At 45.8% G+C, this 20,494-nt stretch overlaps 1 protein-coding gene across 6 annotated transcripts; it reads right to left on the bottom strand.

The window, feature by feature from the left end:
- Positions 1 to 1,315: 1,315 nt before the first annotated feature.
- On the bottom strand, positions 1,316 to 20,064 carry KANSL2 (KAT8 regulatory NSL complex subunit 2). Of its 6 annotated transcripts, none has more exons than XM_084751184.1 (10): positions 19,948 to 20,064; positions 19,118 to 19,376; positions 16,360 to 16,538; positions 15,944 to 16,058; positions 13,658 to 13,825; positions 13,280 to 13,442; positions 10,007 to 10,103; positions 8,022 to 8,275; positions 3,053 to 3,160; positions 1,316 to 2,058 (listed from the first exon to the last, which is right to left on the bottom strand). In XM_084751184.1, exons 2-10 carry the CDS (start codon positions 19,366 to 19,368, stop codon positions 1,927 to 1,929), a joined length of 1,467 nt encoding a protein of 488 aa, XP_084607310.1. In that variant the 5' UTR covers positions 19,369 to 19,376; positions 19,948 to 20,064; the 3' UTR covers positions 1,316 to 1,926. The 6 variants fall into 6 exon arrangements, with proteins under 6 accessions (XP_084607310.1, XP_084607313.1, XP_084607311.1 ...); XM_084751187.1 differs by having other exon boundaries at positions 8,124 to 8,275; XM_084751185.1 differs by lacking the exon at positions 19,948 to 20,064 and adding an exon at positions 19,795 to 19,941.
- Between the last annotated feature and the right edge of the window lie 430 nt (positions 20,065 to 20,494).

Here is a 20,494-nt window from a genome sequence, read left to right as displayed (position 1 = left end):
AGCCCCAGACCAACCCCCAGAAGCACGGCCACTGTCATCCAGAGCAAAAAGTCACCCTCCGCATTCTTTTGGCAGACTTGGCAGGAAGCACAGGGAGGGCATGGTGCCCAGGTGCTCCCTCCAGCTTCTTAGAATTTTCTAAATATAAAAACATGTAGACAGAAAATTTGACGACATAGCCAAGACGGAAAAGGCCCATTGTGAAAGAGGAGTGAAAACCTGGTTTCTTCCCCAAGAGGAAACAGAAATGCAGTTTGTGCCAGAGTTCAGGAGGCCAAGGCAAGAGAACAGACATGAGTTCAAAGGTCACCCGGGTCTCATGACAAGCATCAGACTAGCAGGGTTACAGAGCAAGATCTTATTAAAAACGGCTAAGGAGCTGGGTGTGGTGGTGCATGCCTTTAATCCCAGCACTCGGGAGGCAGAGGCAAGCAGATCACTGTGAGTTTGAGGCCAGCCTGGTCTCCAAAGAAAGTCTAGGACAGCCAATGCTACACAGAGAAACCCTGTCTCAGGAAAAAAAAAAAAGAGAGAGAGAGAGAGAAAGAAAACAGCTAAGGCGGTGGTTCTCAACCTTCCTAATGCTGCAACCCTTTAATACCTCATGTTGTGGTGACCCCTGACATAAAATTATTTCACTGCTACTTCATAACTGTAATTTTGCTACTGCTATAAAATCTGATGTAGTGTGATATCTGATAATAATAATTATGTAAATATCTGATATGCAGGATATCTGATAATGCAACCCCTGCGAAAGGATTATTTGATGCCGTCTCCCAAAGGTTGATAACCACTGAGCTACAGGATCCTTAACCCATCCGAAGGGGCTTATAATGATTTTGTCATGTTTTTTATTTTTATTTTTTATTTTTATTTATTTATTTATTTATTTTTTTTGAGACAGGGTCTCTGTGTAGCCTTGGCTGTCCTGGACTCACTTTGTAGACCAGGCTGGCCTTGAACTCACAGCGATCCGCCTACCTCTGCCTCCCGAGTGCTGGGATTAAAGGCGTGCGCCACCACGCCCAGCTTTGTCATGTTTTTTAATTTTGTTGTTTTTAATTTTTTGTGTGTGTGAGTATAGGCGTTTCACCTTCACACACGTCTCTGCACCATGTGCGTGCCTGCTGGTCTCAGACCAGAAGAGGGCACTGGGCTCCCTAGAACTGAAGTTGCAACCTCTTCAGTGAAGACTGTTTATCTGCTCTGGGCAGCAGGTGCTCAAATGTCTTGTTTCCCTTCAGGCGGCGCTCCACGTGTCAGAGAATCATAGACATTCTCAAATAAAGAGAAAACAAAACCAACGCAGCACTTTACATTCTCATATCACTTTAACATTTAATAGAAACTATACACAATAATTTTAGTATATTTTACATGGAAGAGCCAACACTGAAATTTACATAAGTTAAAAGCAAGGATAATTAAGGAGAGCCCAGCCTGTGAGCTGCTTTTCTCACAGCTGTAGTTCACTAGGAAAAGCGGTTTATATTGCCCAAGTGCGTGGAGCTGAGGAAACGCTTACACACAGGCTTTAGATACAGTAGCCCCACACTACAGCCGACAGCTGAGGAGCAGGCAACATTCCTGACCACAGCCCTGCTCCACATCCGGGTCATCTCAGTCCACGGCTCAGGAAATCCCATTGCAAAATATCTCTTTCCCAGGCACAGCTCCAGTACACATTCCATCCCAAAGGCAGGGATTACCTCTCTTCCTTGCAAAGAATCCTGTAACCTTTAAATAATACTAACGATCCATTCCGCACACAGCTGGCTTATGTTTGTCTACAGCACTCTACAGCCCCAAAGGAAACAATGTCGTCTGGGTTGTCCCTGTTCAGTGAGGTGATCAGAGATACGCGTGACTGAAGATTGAATGGACAATTCACGCCCCAAGGCAAACAGTTCCCAGGACGCACTGTCAACTGACAGAAGTGGGTTCTGGTTTTCCATTTGCAGTAGCCAACCCACGCTGAGGGAATGGAGCATGGGCTTTATCTACATTTCGAGGTCCCTGGGATCTGCACCCATCTCCAGCCATCTGCATCTGGCCCTATTAAAAGACATAAGGTACTTTGGTTAGAGACGCATCCAGTGGGCCTGAAGCATGGCTGACTTAACAATGCCCACTTACAGCAGCTAACAGAACAAGAGATAAAGTAACTAGGTGGTTGCTTTTCCCAGTATTCTGTCCCTGAGAATCAGATCACTACGGAAGCTGTCAGAGGGTTGTTTCTTCCAAATGAAATAGTCATTCTCTACTGAGGGTCCAGAACAGCTGATAAGCCACAGGAAGATTGTTCTTTAGGCATCTGCTTGAAACTAACAGCTACAGTACAACTGCTAGTCTTCAGTAAGAGCCATTAGTAACCCAGCTCACCTTTCTAAGAACACCTGGAAGGATAGGGGCAGTTCACCTACCATCTTCCACTCCAATAAATGTGTGCCCTACTCTGAGGACTAGGAACCATCAGGCGTTCTACCAGTGATGACCAGCATGCACAAGCTGTGCTCCTGGCAGTGCTGTGCATTAAGCCCAGGACGTCACACACTGTAAGCATGAGGTCTGTGCTGGCTGGTTTTGTGTCAGTTTAACACAGGCTCATTTAGACGAGAATGGGCCTACCAGCCTAGCCTGTGTACAAGCTTGTGCTGCATGTTCTTGATTGATGTGGGAGAGCCGCCCCTGTGGAGAACTGGCCGAGCAGCCATAAACAGTGTTGCTCCGTGGCTTCTGTCTCCAGGTTCCCTCAGTGATGGAACTTCTCTGAAGGGGAAATAAGTCTGTCAACCCAAGTTGTTTTTGGTTGTGTTTTATTACAGCAACAGAGAGCCCATAAGAACATCTACCTACACTTCCAGCTCAAAAGGAGTATTTTCATTTTATGGTATTCACTGAGAGCACCACCATCATGGGCACTTTTACACTCCATATGGAATACGCTCTACTCCTTGGGAGGGATTCATGCTAGCCAACACAGAGCCCCTGCCCCACCTGCTCACTACATGAGGGAACCTAGCTGAAATTCAACTGTCAAGATACCCACTGGGCCTCCGGCAATTTCTCTGACTGAATGATCTTCGAGAGTTAGTGAAGGATCAAAAAGCAACGGCGATGGGGGGCACGGCATTCCATCACCCACAACATCCAAGTCCTAGGAAACAGAAAAGTCTATATTTAGGAAATCAATACACTGAAAGTACATCTCAGGTCCCTCCCTCCCCCTTGCTTAGAATGCTAGACCAATTGACAAGGTCCAACAATAGTGAAAACACTCTCTTAGCTGATAACACAATATAAACAAGCAAATTTCTGGAGAGAAAAAGTAACACAGTGACTACCATGAGTGGAGGGAAAGAGGTTTAACAGGTACAGGAATTGTTTGAACCCACGGAACAATTAGATACGAGTAGTGACTGTACAGCACACCAGATGCCAAGACCAATAAACTGTAAGCTATAACGAGGTTATAGTAGCACCTTCTACTACACGTTCTAGTATAATAAAAAGCATTTTTTTAAAAAGCCTCCAGGGCAAGAAATGAGCAAAGGTATTTGCTAAGTATGATAAAGTGAGTTCAAACCCAAAATCCACATAGTGGAAGAAAAGAACAGATTCCACAGCTGCCCTCTGATGTATACATTCACATAAAGTGTGAAGAATATTTTAAGAGGAAAAAAAAATACAGGGATAGCAAGATGGCTCAGTCATCAAGACTAATGACTTGTATTTAGTCCAGCAGCAGGAGTGCGCACGCGCACACACACCCCACACACACACACACACACACACACGTAACTAAGTGTGATAAATAACTATATTCCCCCTCTAAGGCTAATACAGTCAACGTCTAAGCTCCTCAGTGACAATGTGGGTAAAATAACATGAGATCCTGCTGGAAAATGGCAAGCAGCATAAGACTGACCAACAGTCAGGAAGCAAGCAACTAATCGAGAGGAAAGGATGCCATGACACTGGCTAATCCCCTCTCCTTAGTGTGAAGACTGAGGAAGGAGGCACTCAGGCCAGTCTCCCAGCAACCACAGCCCTCTCCACCTCACTTTCGACTGAGATGACCCTGACTAAGTTGACCAGGCTAGCCGTGAACTCACCCTGCGGCCCAGGTAAGACTTGAACTTATGATGCTCCTGCTTCAGCCTCCCAGGAGCTGGGATTATGGGCCTGTGCCACCTGGCCCAGCTAAGCCTGAGTCTTAACATAGTTCAAGTACTCTGTTTAAAAAAAAAAAAAAGACATTATGAAAGACAGTATGTTCTAGGCTACACTTTCTCTGTCAATCAACTGTTCTAGAGACACCAGAGCAGCCAGCAGACCAAGGCAGCCTTCTTGGCTCCTGTCTGAAACCAATGCTGATTTAGGGCCCAGGTCACTACAATGATTCAATGATAACCTAAGCTCCACACCATCCGCCACAGGCTCAGTTAATGTGTTTTTACAGGCCCCACATTAGAGAAGAGCAGGCAGGGGAGGGAAGGAAGAAGGGACAGTAAGGGGACGGGGCAGTGAGTATCATCAAGTAGCTCTATGCACGTGTGAAGACGTCACAAGGAAACCCGTCAGTTTACACAATATTGTACTAATACACTCAGTTTTTCTTTTTGGCAGGCTAATCACCAGGAACAAAAATCAATCTTTTTATAACTGCGGAAGGGGACACAAAGAATCTACTCCCCTTAAAACTTAAGTCTAAAAGCTAATGCAGGGCATGGTAGCTCACAACTTTAATTCCAGCACCCAGGAAGCAAAAGTAAGTGGATCTCTGTGAATTTGAAGCCAGCCTGGTCTACAGAGCAAGACTTGATCCAAAATACAAACAAAAAAAATTGATAACTAGGGGCACAGGCTGCTTTTCCAGAGGACCCAGGTTCAGTACCTAGCATCCACCCAGAACTCAGCTCCAGACCTGACCTCTCTCTTGCCCTCTCAGGGCACCGACATGGTGCACATTCATGCAGGCAAAACATCCACACACATACAGATAAGACTAAACCAAGCATATTTACGCAATGTATAAGTGGGCGGTGGTGTACGGCTTTAATCCCAGCACTTGGGAGGCAGCAGAGGCAGGCAGATCTCTGAGTTTGAAGCCAGCCTGGTCTACAAAACTAGCTCCAGAACAGCCAGGGCTACACAACAGAGAAACCCTGTCTCAAAAAAAAAAAAAAACCAAGCTGCTCAATGTAAGCAGAATCAGAGAAACAGGGCTGGGTGGTGGTGGCGCACACCTTTAATCCTGGCACTCAAGAGGAGGCAGGCACATCTCACTGAGTTTGAGGCCAACCTGCTCTACAAAGGGAGTTCCAGGACAGCCAAGGCTACACAAAGAAACCCTGTCTCAAAAAAAAAAAAAGAAAGAAATGGCTCAGTGGTTAAAAGCACTATGACCGGGGTTCAATTCCCAGCACCCATGCAGCAGCTCACAACTGTCTGCAACTCTAGTTCCAGGATTCTGACACCTTCATACCAATGTAAATAGAATAAAATTAAAGAGAAAGAAAAGAACACTAATGTCCATCAGAGATACGCTGCAGATGTCATTCCATCTGTGGAGTCCAATGCTCTCACAGCACTGTGACTGTAGACACTTCGTTTCCTGCAATTTTTTAGTTTATTTTTTTAAATACCTTGAGATTGTTTCCAGCTCTCTCTACCCACAGGTATACCATACAAACAAAGTCTACTTAATTCACTCTGAGAATGCCAGGGACTGACTGGTGAAGAGATTCTTTTTCATCAAGCAACTAGAAACCATCTCTTTTCCTGCATTGGGCAGGAAAAGCAGAGGCAAGCTCTGTAGCATAAACTGGAAATCACCCCAATACCCAGGCCTGCCCTAAGGGAGGAAAGAAGGATCTTTAACAATCAGCTGCCCCATCATAGAGTATTTTAGATCACTAACTCTGGAACCAGAGGGAATTAGACATATTTTGAGTCTCCAGATCCCAGTAGAAAAAAAGCATAAAGCTTATGTATAACACAGACAGGCACTCCAAAAGGCTTCATTTCCTAAGAGCTGTATAAGGGGGTGCTTAAAATCCAGCCCCATTTTCCCCATAATTATTCCAAATTTATAGCTAAGAGATTTACAGACTATATCCTAAATTGCCACTCAAAAGAGCAAAAAAGGGACTGGCATCATCTGGCTCCAAACCACAAAGGAAAAGCACACCCCTTCCTGGAACTTCACCCCTGGAAGCCGTGCAGACCCAGGCCGAGCTGGAGAAGGGTTTTATATTACACACCAGTTGCTCCATCAAGTACCTCCAAAGACTGTGAACACAAGAACCCACCAAGCAGGCGCAGTGAGTAGGAGCACTTAGCACTCTTGCAGAGCACTCAAGTTCAATTCCCAGCATCCACATGGTGGCTCACAACTGGGTTTAAAGTCAGGCCCAGGGGATCTAACCACTTCTGGCCTCTGATGCAGAGGAGAAACACACACACACACACACAACACACATAAGCCTCTTTTAAAAAGGAAAAGTATCGGCCAGGTGTGGTGGCGCACGCCTTTAATCCCAGTACTCGGGAGGCAGAGGCAGGTGGATAGCTGTGAGTTCGAGGCCAGCCTGGTCTCTATAAAGTGAGACCAGGACAGCCAAGGCGAACACAGAGAGAACCTGTCTCAAAAAAAGAGGAAAGGTATCAAATGCCAGCTTTCTTAGTTCATGGTACAAAGCTGGGTTTGAAGTGGCAAGCAAAAATGGCAGAAATGTTCAGACCCTATTAGAACCGAGCCATTGTACACTGAATAAATTTTGTAATAAAAACTCACAATTAAAAATAAAACTTTTGGGTCCTGGAAAGATGGCTCAGAGGTTAAGAGCACTGTCTGGCCGGGCATGGTGGTGCACGCCTTTAATCCCAGCACTCGGGAGGCAGAGACAGGCGGATCGCTGTGAGTTCAAGGCCAGCCTGGTCTACAAAGTGAATTCAGGATTGCCAAGGCTACACAGAGAAACCCTGTCTTGGGGGTGGGGGGAGCACTATCTGTTTCTTCCAGAGGTTCAATTCACAACAACCACATGGTGGCTCACAACTATACTCACACTAGCTATACTGTGACATAATCCCCTCTTCTGACCTGCAGGTGTACATGTAGGGAAAGCACTGTATACATTTTTTTGGTGGGTATGCCAGGGATCAGAATTTCATTGTTTATCACCTGACTGGCCTGAAACTGGTTTTGAGATGGGGAACACTTGTGAGTTCGAGGCCAGCCTGGTCTACAAAGCGAGTTCCAGGACAGCCCGGGCTACAGAGAGCTTGTCTCAAACATCCCCATGCCCTGTAAAACCATACTTTCTAATGACCACCCTGGTTTACCAAAAAGCACATCAAGGCTATCAGTGTTCGAACACTGACCTGCCTAGCATGCTCAAGACCTAAACAAAGCTAACACAGGGAAGTACAATAAATACAAGTAAATAGCGATCACCTAAAAAAGAGTTTAAATCTACTGCTGGGTGTGGTACTGTCTTTAATCTGAGTACTCAGAGACAGAGCATCTTTGTTCAAAAGCTAGCCTGGTCTACACAGCAAATTTCAGGATAGCAAGAACTACATAAAGAGACCCTTTTTAAAAACAAAACTTTTTTTTTAATCATTTCTCCAGCCTGTTATTTTGTATTTTGAAAGAGGTTCTCACTGTGTAGCCCAGGCTGGCCTCAACCTACATGCCTCTTTGCAGAGCAACAAGGCGAGAGTCTCCATCTCAAAACCAGTGTGAGGCCAGTCAGGTGATACATACACAGTGAGTCTGATCCCTGGCATACCCACCAAACACAGGCTATATAATGAGTTGTGAAGTGTCTGGGGAGAAAAAAAGGTAGAGCAGAAAGTCCCTAATAACTATAGTAACAAACATATCAACTACATTTACATCATTTCAACAATTTTATCCATCCTCTTGGCAGAAACCCACTAACTATCCTCACCACTAGAAACAGGGCCTTCTCTCAAGGGCCAATCAGAGCAGAGCTTCTCTAACTTACATCACTGAGCTCCAGAGGTAAACTCTCAGTGGGCTGGAGCTCGGCAGCACTCAAGTACAGCTCCATGGGGCCGGCTTCCAGATCGGCTGGCACAGACAGTACCTGCTCGGGCTTATACATCTGAGGAGGCAACTGGAAATGCAGTGGGCAGCAGGGATCCTCAGAAAGGCTTACAGGAACTGCTCTGTTGCAGGGCACCTCTTCAGATCCCTGGCAGCATTTGAAGAGAACCTGATTTGTGTCCTGACAGATATCTGCATGAACAGTTAAGGAAAACCAACCAGGAGGAGGAACACAGGAGAGTCTGCTGTGCAAACGCAGGTCTGACTATGCCCTGAAACCCAAATGCAATGAGTAACTTCTAGTTAGTTCTCTAGCAACCCTTTCCCAGGACCTTGGCCATCTAAACACTCAACACTAAGCCCCACAGCAGTGCAAAGTGGCAATAACTTGCCAAGGAACATACAGACAAAGAAACCCCTATGGGAACAAATGCTAACAGCTTGTTACAGATCAAGCACCAGCTGCTAAGAGTCCAGATATCCAGTGCTGTTCCTGCTCTCAGTCTGCACAACCTTTTGAACGGTTGTTCCTAATAGCATAAGCTCACCTGAAACCCAAGAAGAATGCACTACTGTGGCCAAGCATAATTCCTAACACCTGATGGCCCTTCTGGACCCTCTGAAGTGCTGTTTGGTTTGTTTTCATTAGTTACAAAGCAACAGGTGTCCTCATGTACCCATTACACCTCTCTCGCTCCAGCAGCTCATGTTCTTAGTCTCCATTTCATTCCACTATTCTCTTTCTACCTTAATATCTTATATATAAAAACAGTAACTATATAAACAAGGTGTGGTGTTATATACCTGTAATCCCAGTACTAAAAGACTAAAAAGGCAACCATTCGGGCATTAGAATAAAGATTAACTTCAAATATTTCAATAAACAAATGGAGGGGGCAAGAACAAAAACAATCCTTTCCTTTCCTATCAAAGACAAAGAGGAAGGTCTTTCCCCCTCTTCCTATTACTTTTTTGGGGTTGGGAGAGGCTACCCAGACTGGCCAGAACTCCTAGACTTAAGTGTTCCTCCTGCCTCAGTCTCCCCATTACCTAGGACTAAGTTAAGATACCACACTAAGACTAAACAAAAAAAAAAAATGTTTTCCCTTCTAAGCATCTGGTAAATGAAATCCAACAAAATCCATACAGGAGACATAAAAACTCAATAAACATCACAGTTTTGTAGCCAATTAGCAAATGTATTCTATACCAGAAAACACACTGTGTAACCCGTTTTAAATTCACAAATTAGAAAGAATGGGGTAAATACTCCATTTTCCTTGCAAAATTTCTTTTTTTTTTTTTGGTTTTTTTTTTTTTTTTTTTTTTTTTTTTTTGGTTTTTCGAGACAGGGTTTCTCTGTGTAGCCTTGGCCATCCTGGACTCACTTTGTAGACCAGGCTGGCCTCGAACTCACAGCGATCCACCTGCCTCTGCCTCCCGAGTGCTGGGATTAAAGGCGTGCGCCACCACGCCCGGCTCCTTGCAAAATTTCTAATTAAGTAAGTTTAAATCATTCAAGTTAGGGCACTAACCATACAAAAGGACACCACTGCATAGATTTCCTGTCATTAATACTATCAGCCACCCACATCTGTCACCAATGACTCAGCTGTTTCTTTGGCTCCCTGCCCCCACTTCATCTACCCCAGACAGGGTTTTGCTGAGGCCCAGGCAGGTGGGTCATATCCAGGCAGATGTTTCTTTCTAATGAATTGACCATTACATTTTTAATCTTCTGAAATGGCCAACAGACCATAGAAAGACATTTATTTAGGCACCTGCTTGAAACCAACAGCTTCAGCAAGCTGCTGGCCTTGATTCAGGGCCAAAGTCGCCAAGCTCTTCAATGAGACTGGTGGAAATCACACAAGCCTCGGTACTAACTAGACACTCAGAACCTAAACCAGCAGTTCAAGATACGGGTAAGGCAGTGTCTGGTCATTGGAAGAGACTGATTGGAGCAACGAACATCATCCACAAAAGCTAAGCACCTCTGGCTGGAACGAGTGGTGTGAGCCTAAAATTGAGAAAACAAATACAATTATAAAATGAAGCCAAACCATACAAAGTAGAAAATGTAACATTTAAGAAACCCACTTAGCCAATCTGTACATAACAATGAAACCTCATGTATAACTGGAGTTAATCCTAAGGCCAAACACACCCTTCCACACTGTCAAGTAATGAGAAGCAGCACTTCCCCACCTCCTTAACTTGTAGTCAACCTAGGTCTGAAACTGTCAATACAAAATTATACAAGTAATTTCTAAGTTGTAAACAATTTGTTACCTTTACATTGCCATAATTGGCCTAGTTTGTTATTAACTAAGTTTCAACATAGGAACTTACAGGAAATAACATGGCATACTTGCTCCACCAGGGACCTTAGAAACTACCCCTCAGGGGTAAGGGGGACTGTGCCCTAAGCACTCATGCTTTAGAAACTACCCCTCAGGGGTAGTGGGGCCTGTGCCCTAAGCACTCATGCTTTAGAAACTACCCCTCAGGGGTAAGGGGGACTGTGCCCTAAGCACTCATGCTTTAGAAACTACCCCTCAGGGGTAAGGGGGACTGTGCCCTAAGCACTCATGCTTTAGCCAGGCACAGTAGCAGCCACAAAGTCACTGTGTAATTCATATGCTGACTTCTGTACCCCCTACATCTGGTTGCAAGCCTTGTTCTGAGGATTTCCTGTCTAAATGTTGTATAAACTCTGCTCCCCAACTGTCCCCGATATGTCGTCAATAAAGCAGCTTCCAGCCAATCTATGAAGGGATGGGGGAGAACAGGGCTGGACTTCCTGCCAGCCAGGGGGGACCAATTCCTTTAGTGAAAATACACTTTTGGGGACTTGTGAGGTTGGGAGTGTGGAGAGACCCACCCTGTCTGTGGTCTGCACGATTGCACTAAGAGCCCAGATGAAACAAAAAGGAATAAAACAAACGAACAAAAACTCTTGTTCTTAGCCACCAAATGACAACTCCTCTGTCCTGCCACTTTGGACTAAGGCCTCTAAACTGAGCCAGCATCCACCCTTCAACTGATAGGTTGTTTCACCAGCATTCACAGCCACACAAAGGAACTGTACATAAATATGTGAGGCCTCAACAAACAAAAAGAATGACCATGTAATTATTCTTTCTGTTAACCTTACTTTCTTGACACTACTATTCTTTCAATTTATTTTTTTAACCTTTACTTAATTTTTTTTCCTTTCATCTTTTTTTTTCCAAAAATTTATTTATACAGTGTTCTGCCTGCATTGTGAGCTTGCACACCAGAAGAGGGAACCAGATCTCAGTATAAGTGGTTGTGAGCCGCCATGTGGTTGCTGGGAATTGAACTCAGGACCTTTGGAAGAGCAGACAGGGCTCTTAACCACTGAGCCATCTCTCCAGCCCTCCTTTCATCTTTTTTTTGGTTTGTTTTTTGTTGTTGTTTTTATTTTTTCAGTTTTTTTGAGACAGGGTTTCTCTGTAGACTTGGCTGCTATCCTGAACTCACTTTGAAGACCAGGAGGACCTCACACTCACTGCAATCCTCCTGCCTCTGCCTCCCAAGTGCTGGGAATAAAGGCCTGCACCACCACACTCAGCTTTGTTGTTTTTCAAGACAGGATTTGTCTATGTGAGAGCCCTGGCTGACCTTGAACACAAGAGATCCTCCTGCCTCTGCCTCCAGAGTGCTGGAATTAAAGGTGTGTATCTGTACACACCTTTTTTTTTTTTTTTTTTTTGCCTGCATTAACAATGTGTATAGTGTCCGGGGAGACAGACGATGCTCTGAGCCCCTTGGGACTGGAGTTACAGTTGGAATGGAGTATGGGTGCATCAACTCAAACCTGAGTCCTCTGGAAGAGCTAGGACACTTTTTTTTTTCTTAAAGACAGGGTTTCTCTGTGTAGCCTTGGCTGTCCTGGACTCACCTTGTAGACCAGGCTGGCCTCGAACTCACAGTGATCGCTCGCCTCTGCCCAACCCTAACCCTGAGTGCTGGGATTAAAGGTGTGCACCACCACCCCTCACTCAGGATCCCACTTTTCAAGACAGAGTCCACCAGTCAGACACAGGGACCCACCTACAGAGATGCTCCAAGAGTGGAATTCTTCCCCTGGTATCTCTACCCCAGAGCTCCACCCTCCAGTCAGGGAGTATCCTGGTTCATCTTTCCCACCTCTTCCCTTTTCTCAGCCTGCTTTATTATCACTAACATTTGGTATTTGACACACTCAGTCACATTCTATTATCACAATAGCCTACCCAGATAGCTGCTGTTACTGTTCTCAGTTTACAAAATAAATTTTGTGTGTGTGTGTGTGTAGCTGTCTGTGCTGGAGAGATGGCTCAACGGTTAAGAGCACTGGCTGCTCTTCTGGAGGAAGTGGCTTCTATTCCCAGCACCCACATCCACATGGTGGCTCACAACCCTTTGTAACTCTGGTTCCAGAGGATCCAACGCCTGCTTCCAGCTTCTGTGAACACTGCATGCATGGCCCACAGATAGACATGCAGGCAAAATACACTAACACATTAAGTAAAAGTGAATAAAAATCTCAAAAAATAAAATAAAATGAACAGATGAAGCAATCTGCTCAAAGCCACACAGTGTAGTTTTAGTCTGACTCTCTCCTCCCTGAGACCCACTCATCCTGAGAGCAGATGTCAGCTCCTGTGTTTGGGGATTAGAGGCGTGCTCCACCACCACAGGAGCTGCACTCTTAACCACTGAGCCATCTTCCCAGCCCACTAGCATGATAGCGCAGGCTGGTTTCAAGCTTGTTGGTTTTTTGCTGAATCTCCCCTCCCATAGAGATGAGGCTACAAGCATGTAACACCACACCCAGCTTTTCTTTCTTAAAGATTCCCAAACTGCTTGGGGTAATACATTTGCCAGTTTTCTAATCTAAGGACTTCCTGAACAAAAGAATTTGGGAATCTATCCCCTGAACTCAATTTGAATACTGAATTCCAAGAAGTCAAGCTACCATGCAGGCACAGGGCTGACGGACAGAGACATCCAGGTAAGTGCTTTCGGCAGAAGTCAGATTTCAAACCAGGACTGGACACAGTGTCTTGATGATGACTCTATCAATAAAGTGAATGTGCACTCCCAGAGTACACAGCGCTGCCGGCTGTATAGACACCAGCATGTCTGGAATAAAACAACAAACTCAGCAAAATATAAGCCAATTACCTGCTGAGCAGCCCCGTCTGTGGCCAGCACCCTGCGCTCCTTGAGCTGCCTGTGTAGTAAGGCTTCCACTCCATAGCGCTGGCGGTATCGCCTAAGACATTTCAGTCGCTTTAAATTCTCTCTTTCTTTGGCCAAAAGTCCCTCTGGGCCAGTCAGGAGACTACTACCTAGAGAGTCACAAAAATCAAGTTTTTTGAAACAGAACCTCCATGTGTCTGGCTTTGAACTCAAAGCAAACTCCCTACCCTCAGCTTCCCAAGTACTGGGATAGCACACAGCCATTACTAAAAGCGCTACAAAAGTTAGGGGTAGCCTGTAATCAAGGAAGCACACAGGGAGCCACGAGCTATAGGATGGGCAGGTTCAGAGCCAGCAAACTTGCCTAAAGCTTCATGCTCCACTTTCCGGTTATGTAAGTAGCGGCGCTTCTTCTCCTTGAGCAGGTGCTGTAGTCGTTTAAACTGATCAATGTACAAAGACTGCAAACGGATTAGCTTTTCTCTCATAATAAGAGCCACTTCCTCAGCTGTGTACACACCAGCATGCCTGGAATATAGGTAAATTCAACAAAGTATTAAAAACAGTAACATACGTGCGTGTGACCCCAGTGTAGCACTCAGGAGACAGAAAAACGAGGGTCAGGAGTTCAAGACCTGCCTGACTATGTAGCAAATTCAAGGTCAGCCTAGATATGAAACCCTATCTCAAAACAACAAAACCCAACACAAAGCAGTAAAAGCCTAAAAAGACTCAATTTGTATTTAACAAAGCCAACAGTGACTGACACTTTATCTACACAGCATTTTGCTAAGACATATTAAGCAAAGAGGCCTGGGAGTACAGTACAGCTCTGTAGTTACCAAGCATGGTGTCCTTGGTTCCACTGTCAGCACCAAAAAACCAAATAAACTAATTTTTTAAACCCCACAATGATCAAGTCTTCTCCCCCAGATATGTGTATGGCACCTGCCTGTAAGTGCAGAGGAGGTTGTCAGACAGCCCGGAGCTGGAGTTACAAGTGACTGTGTGTGGTCCCTAGTGGATGCCCGAAACCGAACAGATTCTTTGTAAGAAGAGACGGGAGGGAGGGAAATCTCTCCACAAAAGGATACCCATGTGCTATCTCACAAAATGGAGTGGAATATTGAAAATGAGTACAAATGTGCAACATGAAAGTTTTACTAATTAATTTCCATTCTACTTTTAGATAGTAATTTGAGAATCCCTTGTGAGAACAACTTAGTACTGCAATTACAAGATCTATCAGGGTTAGAGAGAACGGCTCAGTGGTTAACAGCGGAGGACCTGAGTAGGATTCCCAGCACTCCCTGCTCCCAACTCTAACTCCAGCTCCAGGGGATCCAGCCCCCTCTCGGGCCTCCGTGCGCACAGACATACATATAGGCCAACACTCACACACAAGTATCAAATGGCTGTGGCTTCTAATTTCCCTTAAGTACAACCTTATTTGAGACGTTTGGCCTTTAGTAACTCAAAGGCAGAGTGATGGTGAAGTGCATGTACAGCACATGCAGGCCCTGACTCTGATTCTTACCACTACCAGCACCAAACCTACACACACACACACACACACACACACACACACACACACACACACACCACAGACAGACAGACAGACACACACCATGGGTCATAACAGGCCCACTCGCTTCACAATACTCTCAAAATTCAGTGCTCTGGATTAACCCTTTACTGCAAAAATGTAGGAGGGCTATATATCAATTTTATTAGTTTTGCTGCCAATCACAAACTTTAAAGATATTCTAGTTGTTAAATAAAGATTGTTTACTGCCTCTGAGTTAAGTAACTAAAAATTGAAAGGTTAATTTTGGGCAGAGGCAGGCAGATCTCTCAATTCAAGGCCAGCCTTGAATTCCACAAAAGCCAAGGCTACACAGAGAAACCCTATCTCAAGAAAACCAGTGTATAGTGTGTGTGTGTAATATACATACTGTTCTATAATATATAAATAAAGACAAATGCTGTCTAATTGCTAAGATGATTCAAAAATTAGCACAGAGGAAAACTAAGACTGAGTTTGACCAGGCTGACTTATATATCAAGTTCCAGGCCAGTCAGAGCTACATACTGAGACCCTGCCTCAAAAATATGAAGAGATTTTGGAGAGGTATATATCTTGCTATTTCTATTCTCTTAAGATGATATGGGGGGAAGGGTAGAGTAGACCTTAACATATAATTAAAACTTGGATTTCTAAATCAGTTTTCCTTTCATTAGACAAAACCAACTATTGAACACTTTTGTTTCCCACTTAGAAAGTCAGAACCACGGAATTTTGCCACAAGTATCCAAGTGTAAGTAGCTTATTATTTCTGAGATTTGGGACAAGTACCGAGTTAAATTCATGTTCAGTCTCTAGCCAGCCAGTACTTCTCTACCTCCCTCCCAGTCATACACCAAGAAACCTCCGTTCCTCCCTAAAAACATCTCAAGGGCACAAATAACTCAGTTCCAAGGTACAAGCCTTCTGTAAAGGAATCCACAAATCTTGCCTTGGCGCATGATGCTGTTAAGCCATGACACTTAAACCCACCTATATGTATTAATTAACCACATCCCAGCTACATTCTACATACTAACTACATAGAATATGTAAAAGCCTTATGTGGAGTTACAACTTACTTTAGGGGGTCTTCTTGATCACTGTCTATGCTATCAGCTTCACTGTCAGGGTCACCTCTCCATGTCTGATCCACAGTAATGGGTTCCTGGTCCCCATCACTCCAGCTGTCTTCGTCTGAGGCAAGGAAGGGAGAGCAGCCATTAAGACTTCCCACCTCTGTAACTCCACACATGAAGCTACATTACTTAAGAGAGCAATCTGAAACCTTAAAATTCAAAGTTTTTAACTTTTCAAAAATTTAACAGGAGGAAAGGTCACCAGGTCAGGATAGTACACCTAAACAAACTCTAGATGCAAAACTAGCGACTAGCAAGAGCAATCCTGGCATTCTCGCCGACTTCCCAGTAACCAGCCACCAGCGGACAAAGCACTGCCGTAAGCCAAGTCCACTCCTAAGCGTCTTCCCAGCTCTTACCCAGGATCCGGCTAGCTTCACTCCGGCTACTCTCTGGGGTCTGAGAGCCCAGCTCTGTCTTAGCATATGAGCTCAACTGGCACAAGAGGGTTTCACCCATAGGGCCTGGGCTGCTCTTCTTCATCTGAGCATGAAGTGCTAGGGCATTCCTTCGAGCATGTTCAGCGCAAAAAGACACCCTACAGAGACAAAACATTAACATATCAGAGGTTCTCTCTTGAAAGAATTCAGCCATATTTAGTCACCAGTTAGTTTTCCTCCCTTAGGAAGTTTAAAATGACTATTATATCCACACCTTGAAGACCAGTGTGAAAACCAGATGTGGTGGTGCACGCTTTTAAACCCAGCACTTCAGAGGCAGAGGCAAATGGATCTCTGAGTTCCAGGTCAGCCTGGTCTACAGAGTTCCAGGGCAGCCAGATCTAAACAGTGAAACTATATTTCAAAAGAGAGACAGACAGACCAACGTGAATCAGAAACCTAACTGTCCCAAGTTAAGCCACTTAGGGTCTTTCTTTGGTTGTGTGGTATGGTGTGTGTGCCCAGAGCTCCCTGCACGTAAGGGCTCTAACTCCATTGCTACTTCCCCTGCCCACACTAGCTTGCAAGGAAAGCCAAGGAGCTTAACCAGTATTCTAATCACTGAACAAAACATTCTAACCAAAAAACTGGTTAGCATCTCACAGAAAATCAGAGATGCTTGTATCTTTCAAAATTAATTCTGAAACACATCTTACTATTAATCCACTGTAGACAGATATAGTTCAATTCTAAAATTAGAAGATCTATACAAAATTACCTAGTAAAAGCCGGGCGTGGTGGCGCACGCCTTTAATCCCAGCACTCGGGAGGCAGAGGCAGGCGGATTGCTGTGAGTTCGAGGACAGCCTGGTCTACAAAGCGAGTCCAGGGCAGCCAAGGCTACACAGAGAGACCCTGTCTCAAAAAACAAAACAAAACAAAAAAAAACCACCTAGTAAAGTCATATTCTTACACAGATAAGTACATGTACTGTAAAAACTACCAAGCCCCTTCCCAAACACACATATACACTCTGCCTATTACTTAAAAAGAAACCAGGCTAGGCAAGTGAGTCAGCACTCCAGAATTAAGAATTAACTCAGGGCTAATTCAGTGACTCAGCAAACAAAAGCACCTACAGCCAAGGGCTGACCATCACCTCACCACCCACAACCCGGAAAGTCATCCTCAGACCACATGTGTGTGGTAGCACGTGAATCCAAGTAAACCGTTTTTAAAAAAGAACTCACAGCTGAGTATGGCAGTAATCCCAGAAATCCAGAAGCTGAAGCAAAATTAGGGGTTGAAAAATTAATCTGCCTACGGTCAGAACACAAAAACAGATAGGTATGTCCGTAGGTAGATAGAAAGATAACAGATAAACACCTTACTTTTACAAGTAAGTAGTTAGCTAAATGCCCCTGCCTCAGGTGTCCTTCCAGTTCTCACCTCTTGGGGATAGGGGGGTTAAGACAGGATTTCTCTGTGTAGCCCTGGCTATTCTGGAACTCTCTGTAGACCATGCTGGCCTGAACTCAGAGATCACCCTGCCGTAGCCTCCCAAGTGTTGGGATTAAAGGCGTGCACTACCACGCAGCATCAGTTCTGATCATTTAATATTTTGATACTCCTCCCAAAGAATATATTCTTAATCCCAATTTTACAAACACATGACCTAAAGCTTCACAGATATGACCAAGCCAACATATTATGTTCCTCTTTTCACCTTAAAACTGAAGGGGGGGGCAGGCATGGCAGTGCACCTCAACATTCTGAGACAGATCTCTTGAGTCCAGAGACAACCTGCTCTACACACTGAGATCCAGGAGAGCCAGGACAAGAGAGAAAGACTATGTCTTTTAGGAAACAAACTAACTAAAAAAAAAAAAAAAAAAAAAAAATCTAGGCCAGCTGTGGCAGTAAATGCCTTCAATCCTAGCACTTAGAAGGCAGGCTGGGATTGACATGAATTTGAGGCCAGCCTGGTCTACAAGAGACACCATGTCTCAAAGGAAAAAAAAAACAAAAAACAAAAAAGCAAAAAAAGGGGAGCAAGGTTTAGTCCACACCTATAACACTAGCACTCTGGAACTCTGGAGGCCAAAAGGTTACCAAGTTAAGAGCAATGGCTGCTCTTCCTAGAGGATCCGGGTCCAACCAGAGGCTCCCAACCACGTGTAACTCCAGTTGCAGGGAATCCAATGCCCTCGTCTGGCGGGCAAGCATGGACGTGGTACACAAACACACAGGCGGGCAAAACACCCATACACATAAAAAAAATGTTTAAAACCGTAGTAAAGAGTTGCCAAAAGTATTCCAAGCCAGTCTGGCTGGCCCTTACGGTGACTGAGACTGTCTCCCAAAAAGGAAAAAATTAACAAAAAGGAACAGCCCAGTGGCTCTGCAGGCCCAGCGTAACGTCTTCTATCCAATGTACCCACGAGGTATTAGAACCAATTCCAGCAAACGGGACTCTGACCTCCACACATTTGCCGATACCAGCCCCCACCCCACCCCCACCCCACACACACACAAAACACGGCACGAAATGGAAATAAATGCTTCAAAATGCAATAAACCTCCAGGCAAGTAGTTTAGGCGTTTAAATAGGCTCGATGATGCAATCTACAGGCTACGCTTGGCGTGCACCAGAACCGGGGTTCAAACCACCTCAACATCGAAAAGGGACGTCTCTGAAAGACGCAAGGCACCAACCTACAGAAAGATGTACACATACCCATCTTTCTTCTCGGGCTTTGGGGCAGCACTGGGACACCTCTTGCCATTCTTCGTCGATATGTAACTACATTGTTTGAAGGGTGCATTCTTGTCTTCAAGAATATGCTTAATGCAAAACTCCTGGCCCTCCAGACGCGGCTGAGAGCATGGGCGGTGAGTGAACGAACAAGACAGGGGCTCCTGAGATCTGGGCACTGGGGTGATCCTCCCCCGATTCGTTGGCAAGACGTGAATCCGAATCCTGTTCATACCAAAACCTGTAAGGGGGTGACGGGGGGGGGGGGGGAGGAAAGATGGGGAGGGAAGGGAGGTTACAGGAAACCTCAAAATGGCCTTAACCTTGCCAAAAGTCCTTGCCTCTGTTCCCCCGCGGGCCGGCCGGCAGGGGGAGGCTCGCACCCTCACTCCCGCCGCCCTTCGGTTTACTAAGCCACCCACCCTCACCCTCCTCCCTACCCTGCCGCCCGCCCGCCGCTCTGGCCCCTACCACGTTGGCCCAGTCTCCGCAGCGGCAGGCCGGAAGCGCGGCGGCCGTCTCACGCGGCACCACTGCAACGGCGCGCCCCGCCCCCCCCCCCCCCCACGCCGCGGCTCGCCGCCTTTGTCCCCGGAGCTCACGGCCCCGGCCCGCCGCAGCGCCTAGGCCGTCCTCCCGCGAGCGCCATCTTGTCCTACCGCTCCCGGCACGCCAGAGAAGCTGGTCCCTGAAAGCCTAGCTATCAGAGCGACTCCGACGCTGCAGGAGACGAAGTACGCCGCCGAGCCGGCAGAGAGGGCGAGCGGCAGGCAAACAGCAAAGGCGAAGCGCGGGGCACGCCGCCATCTTACCTCCCCGCCGCGCTGCGCCGCGCAGCCAGCCTTCTGGCCGCTCGGGCCGCTCCGAACGGAGGGGGGGGGGGGTGCCCCTGCGGCTCCTAGATGCTGATTGGTCGAGGGCCTGACGGTGATGTGCTTCTATTGGTCAAGACTAACACATCATCCGAGGAGGGCGGGACAGGGAGAAGCTGCGCAACAGGAGTGGCTAAGATGAACTGTCTGTCAGAAACCCGGCCTGTGAGTGGACAGTCGTAAAGTGGGGCCGCAGCCAGTCGCCGGGTCCGGATATTTTTCCATCTCAGTTCGGTCGGTTTTCTGATGGCCTCGGACTCCAGTCTTCCCAGGCAGCCACGTCTTTACCGTCCCTACACAGCAGGTAGAAAATTAGACAGAGGCTGACCCTGCTTGCTGTTTACACATGAAAAAGCCTTATTAGTTTCCTATTGTAAACACTTCAGCTCATTTTTTTTGGTTATTTTCTGTATAACACTCGAATTTTGGTGGGGGAGGGGAGGGCGTCTGTCACACGACTCCTATGCACTGATTAATTTTTTTTGTG

The sequence above is a fragment of the Acomys minous genome, assembly GCF_964271855.1.
Source record: "Acomys minous genome assembly, chromosome: 12".
Taxonomy (NCBI): Eukaryota; Metazoa; Chordata; class Mammalia; order Rodentia; family Muridae; genus Acomys; species Acomys minous.
The sequence above is the reverse complement of the archived record's forward strand: the minus strand, read 5'-3'. Positions and strand labels throughout refer to the sequence as shown.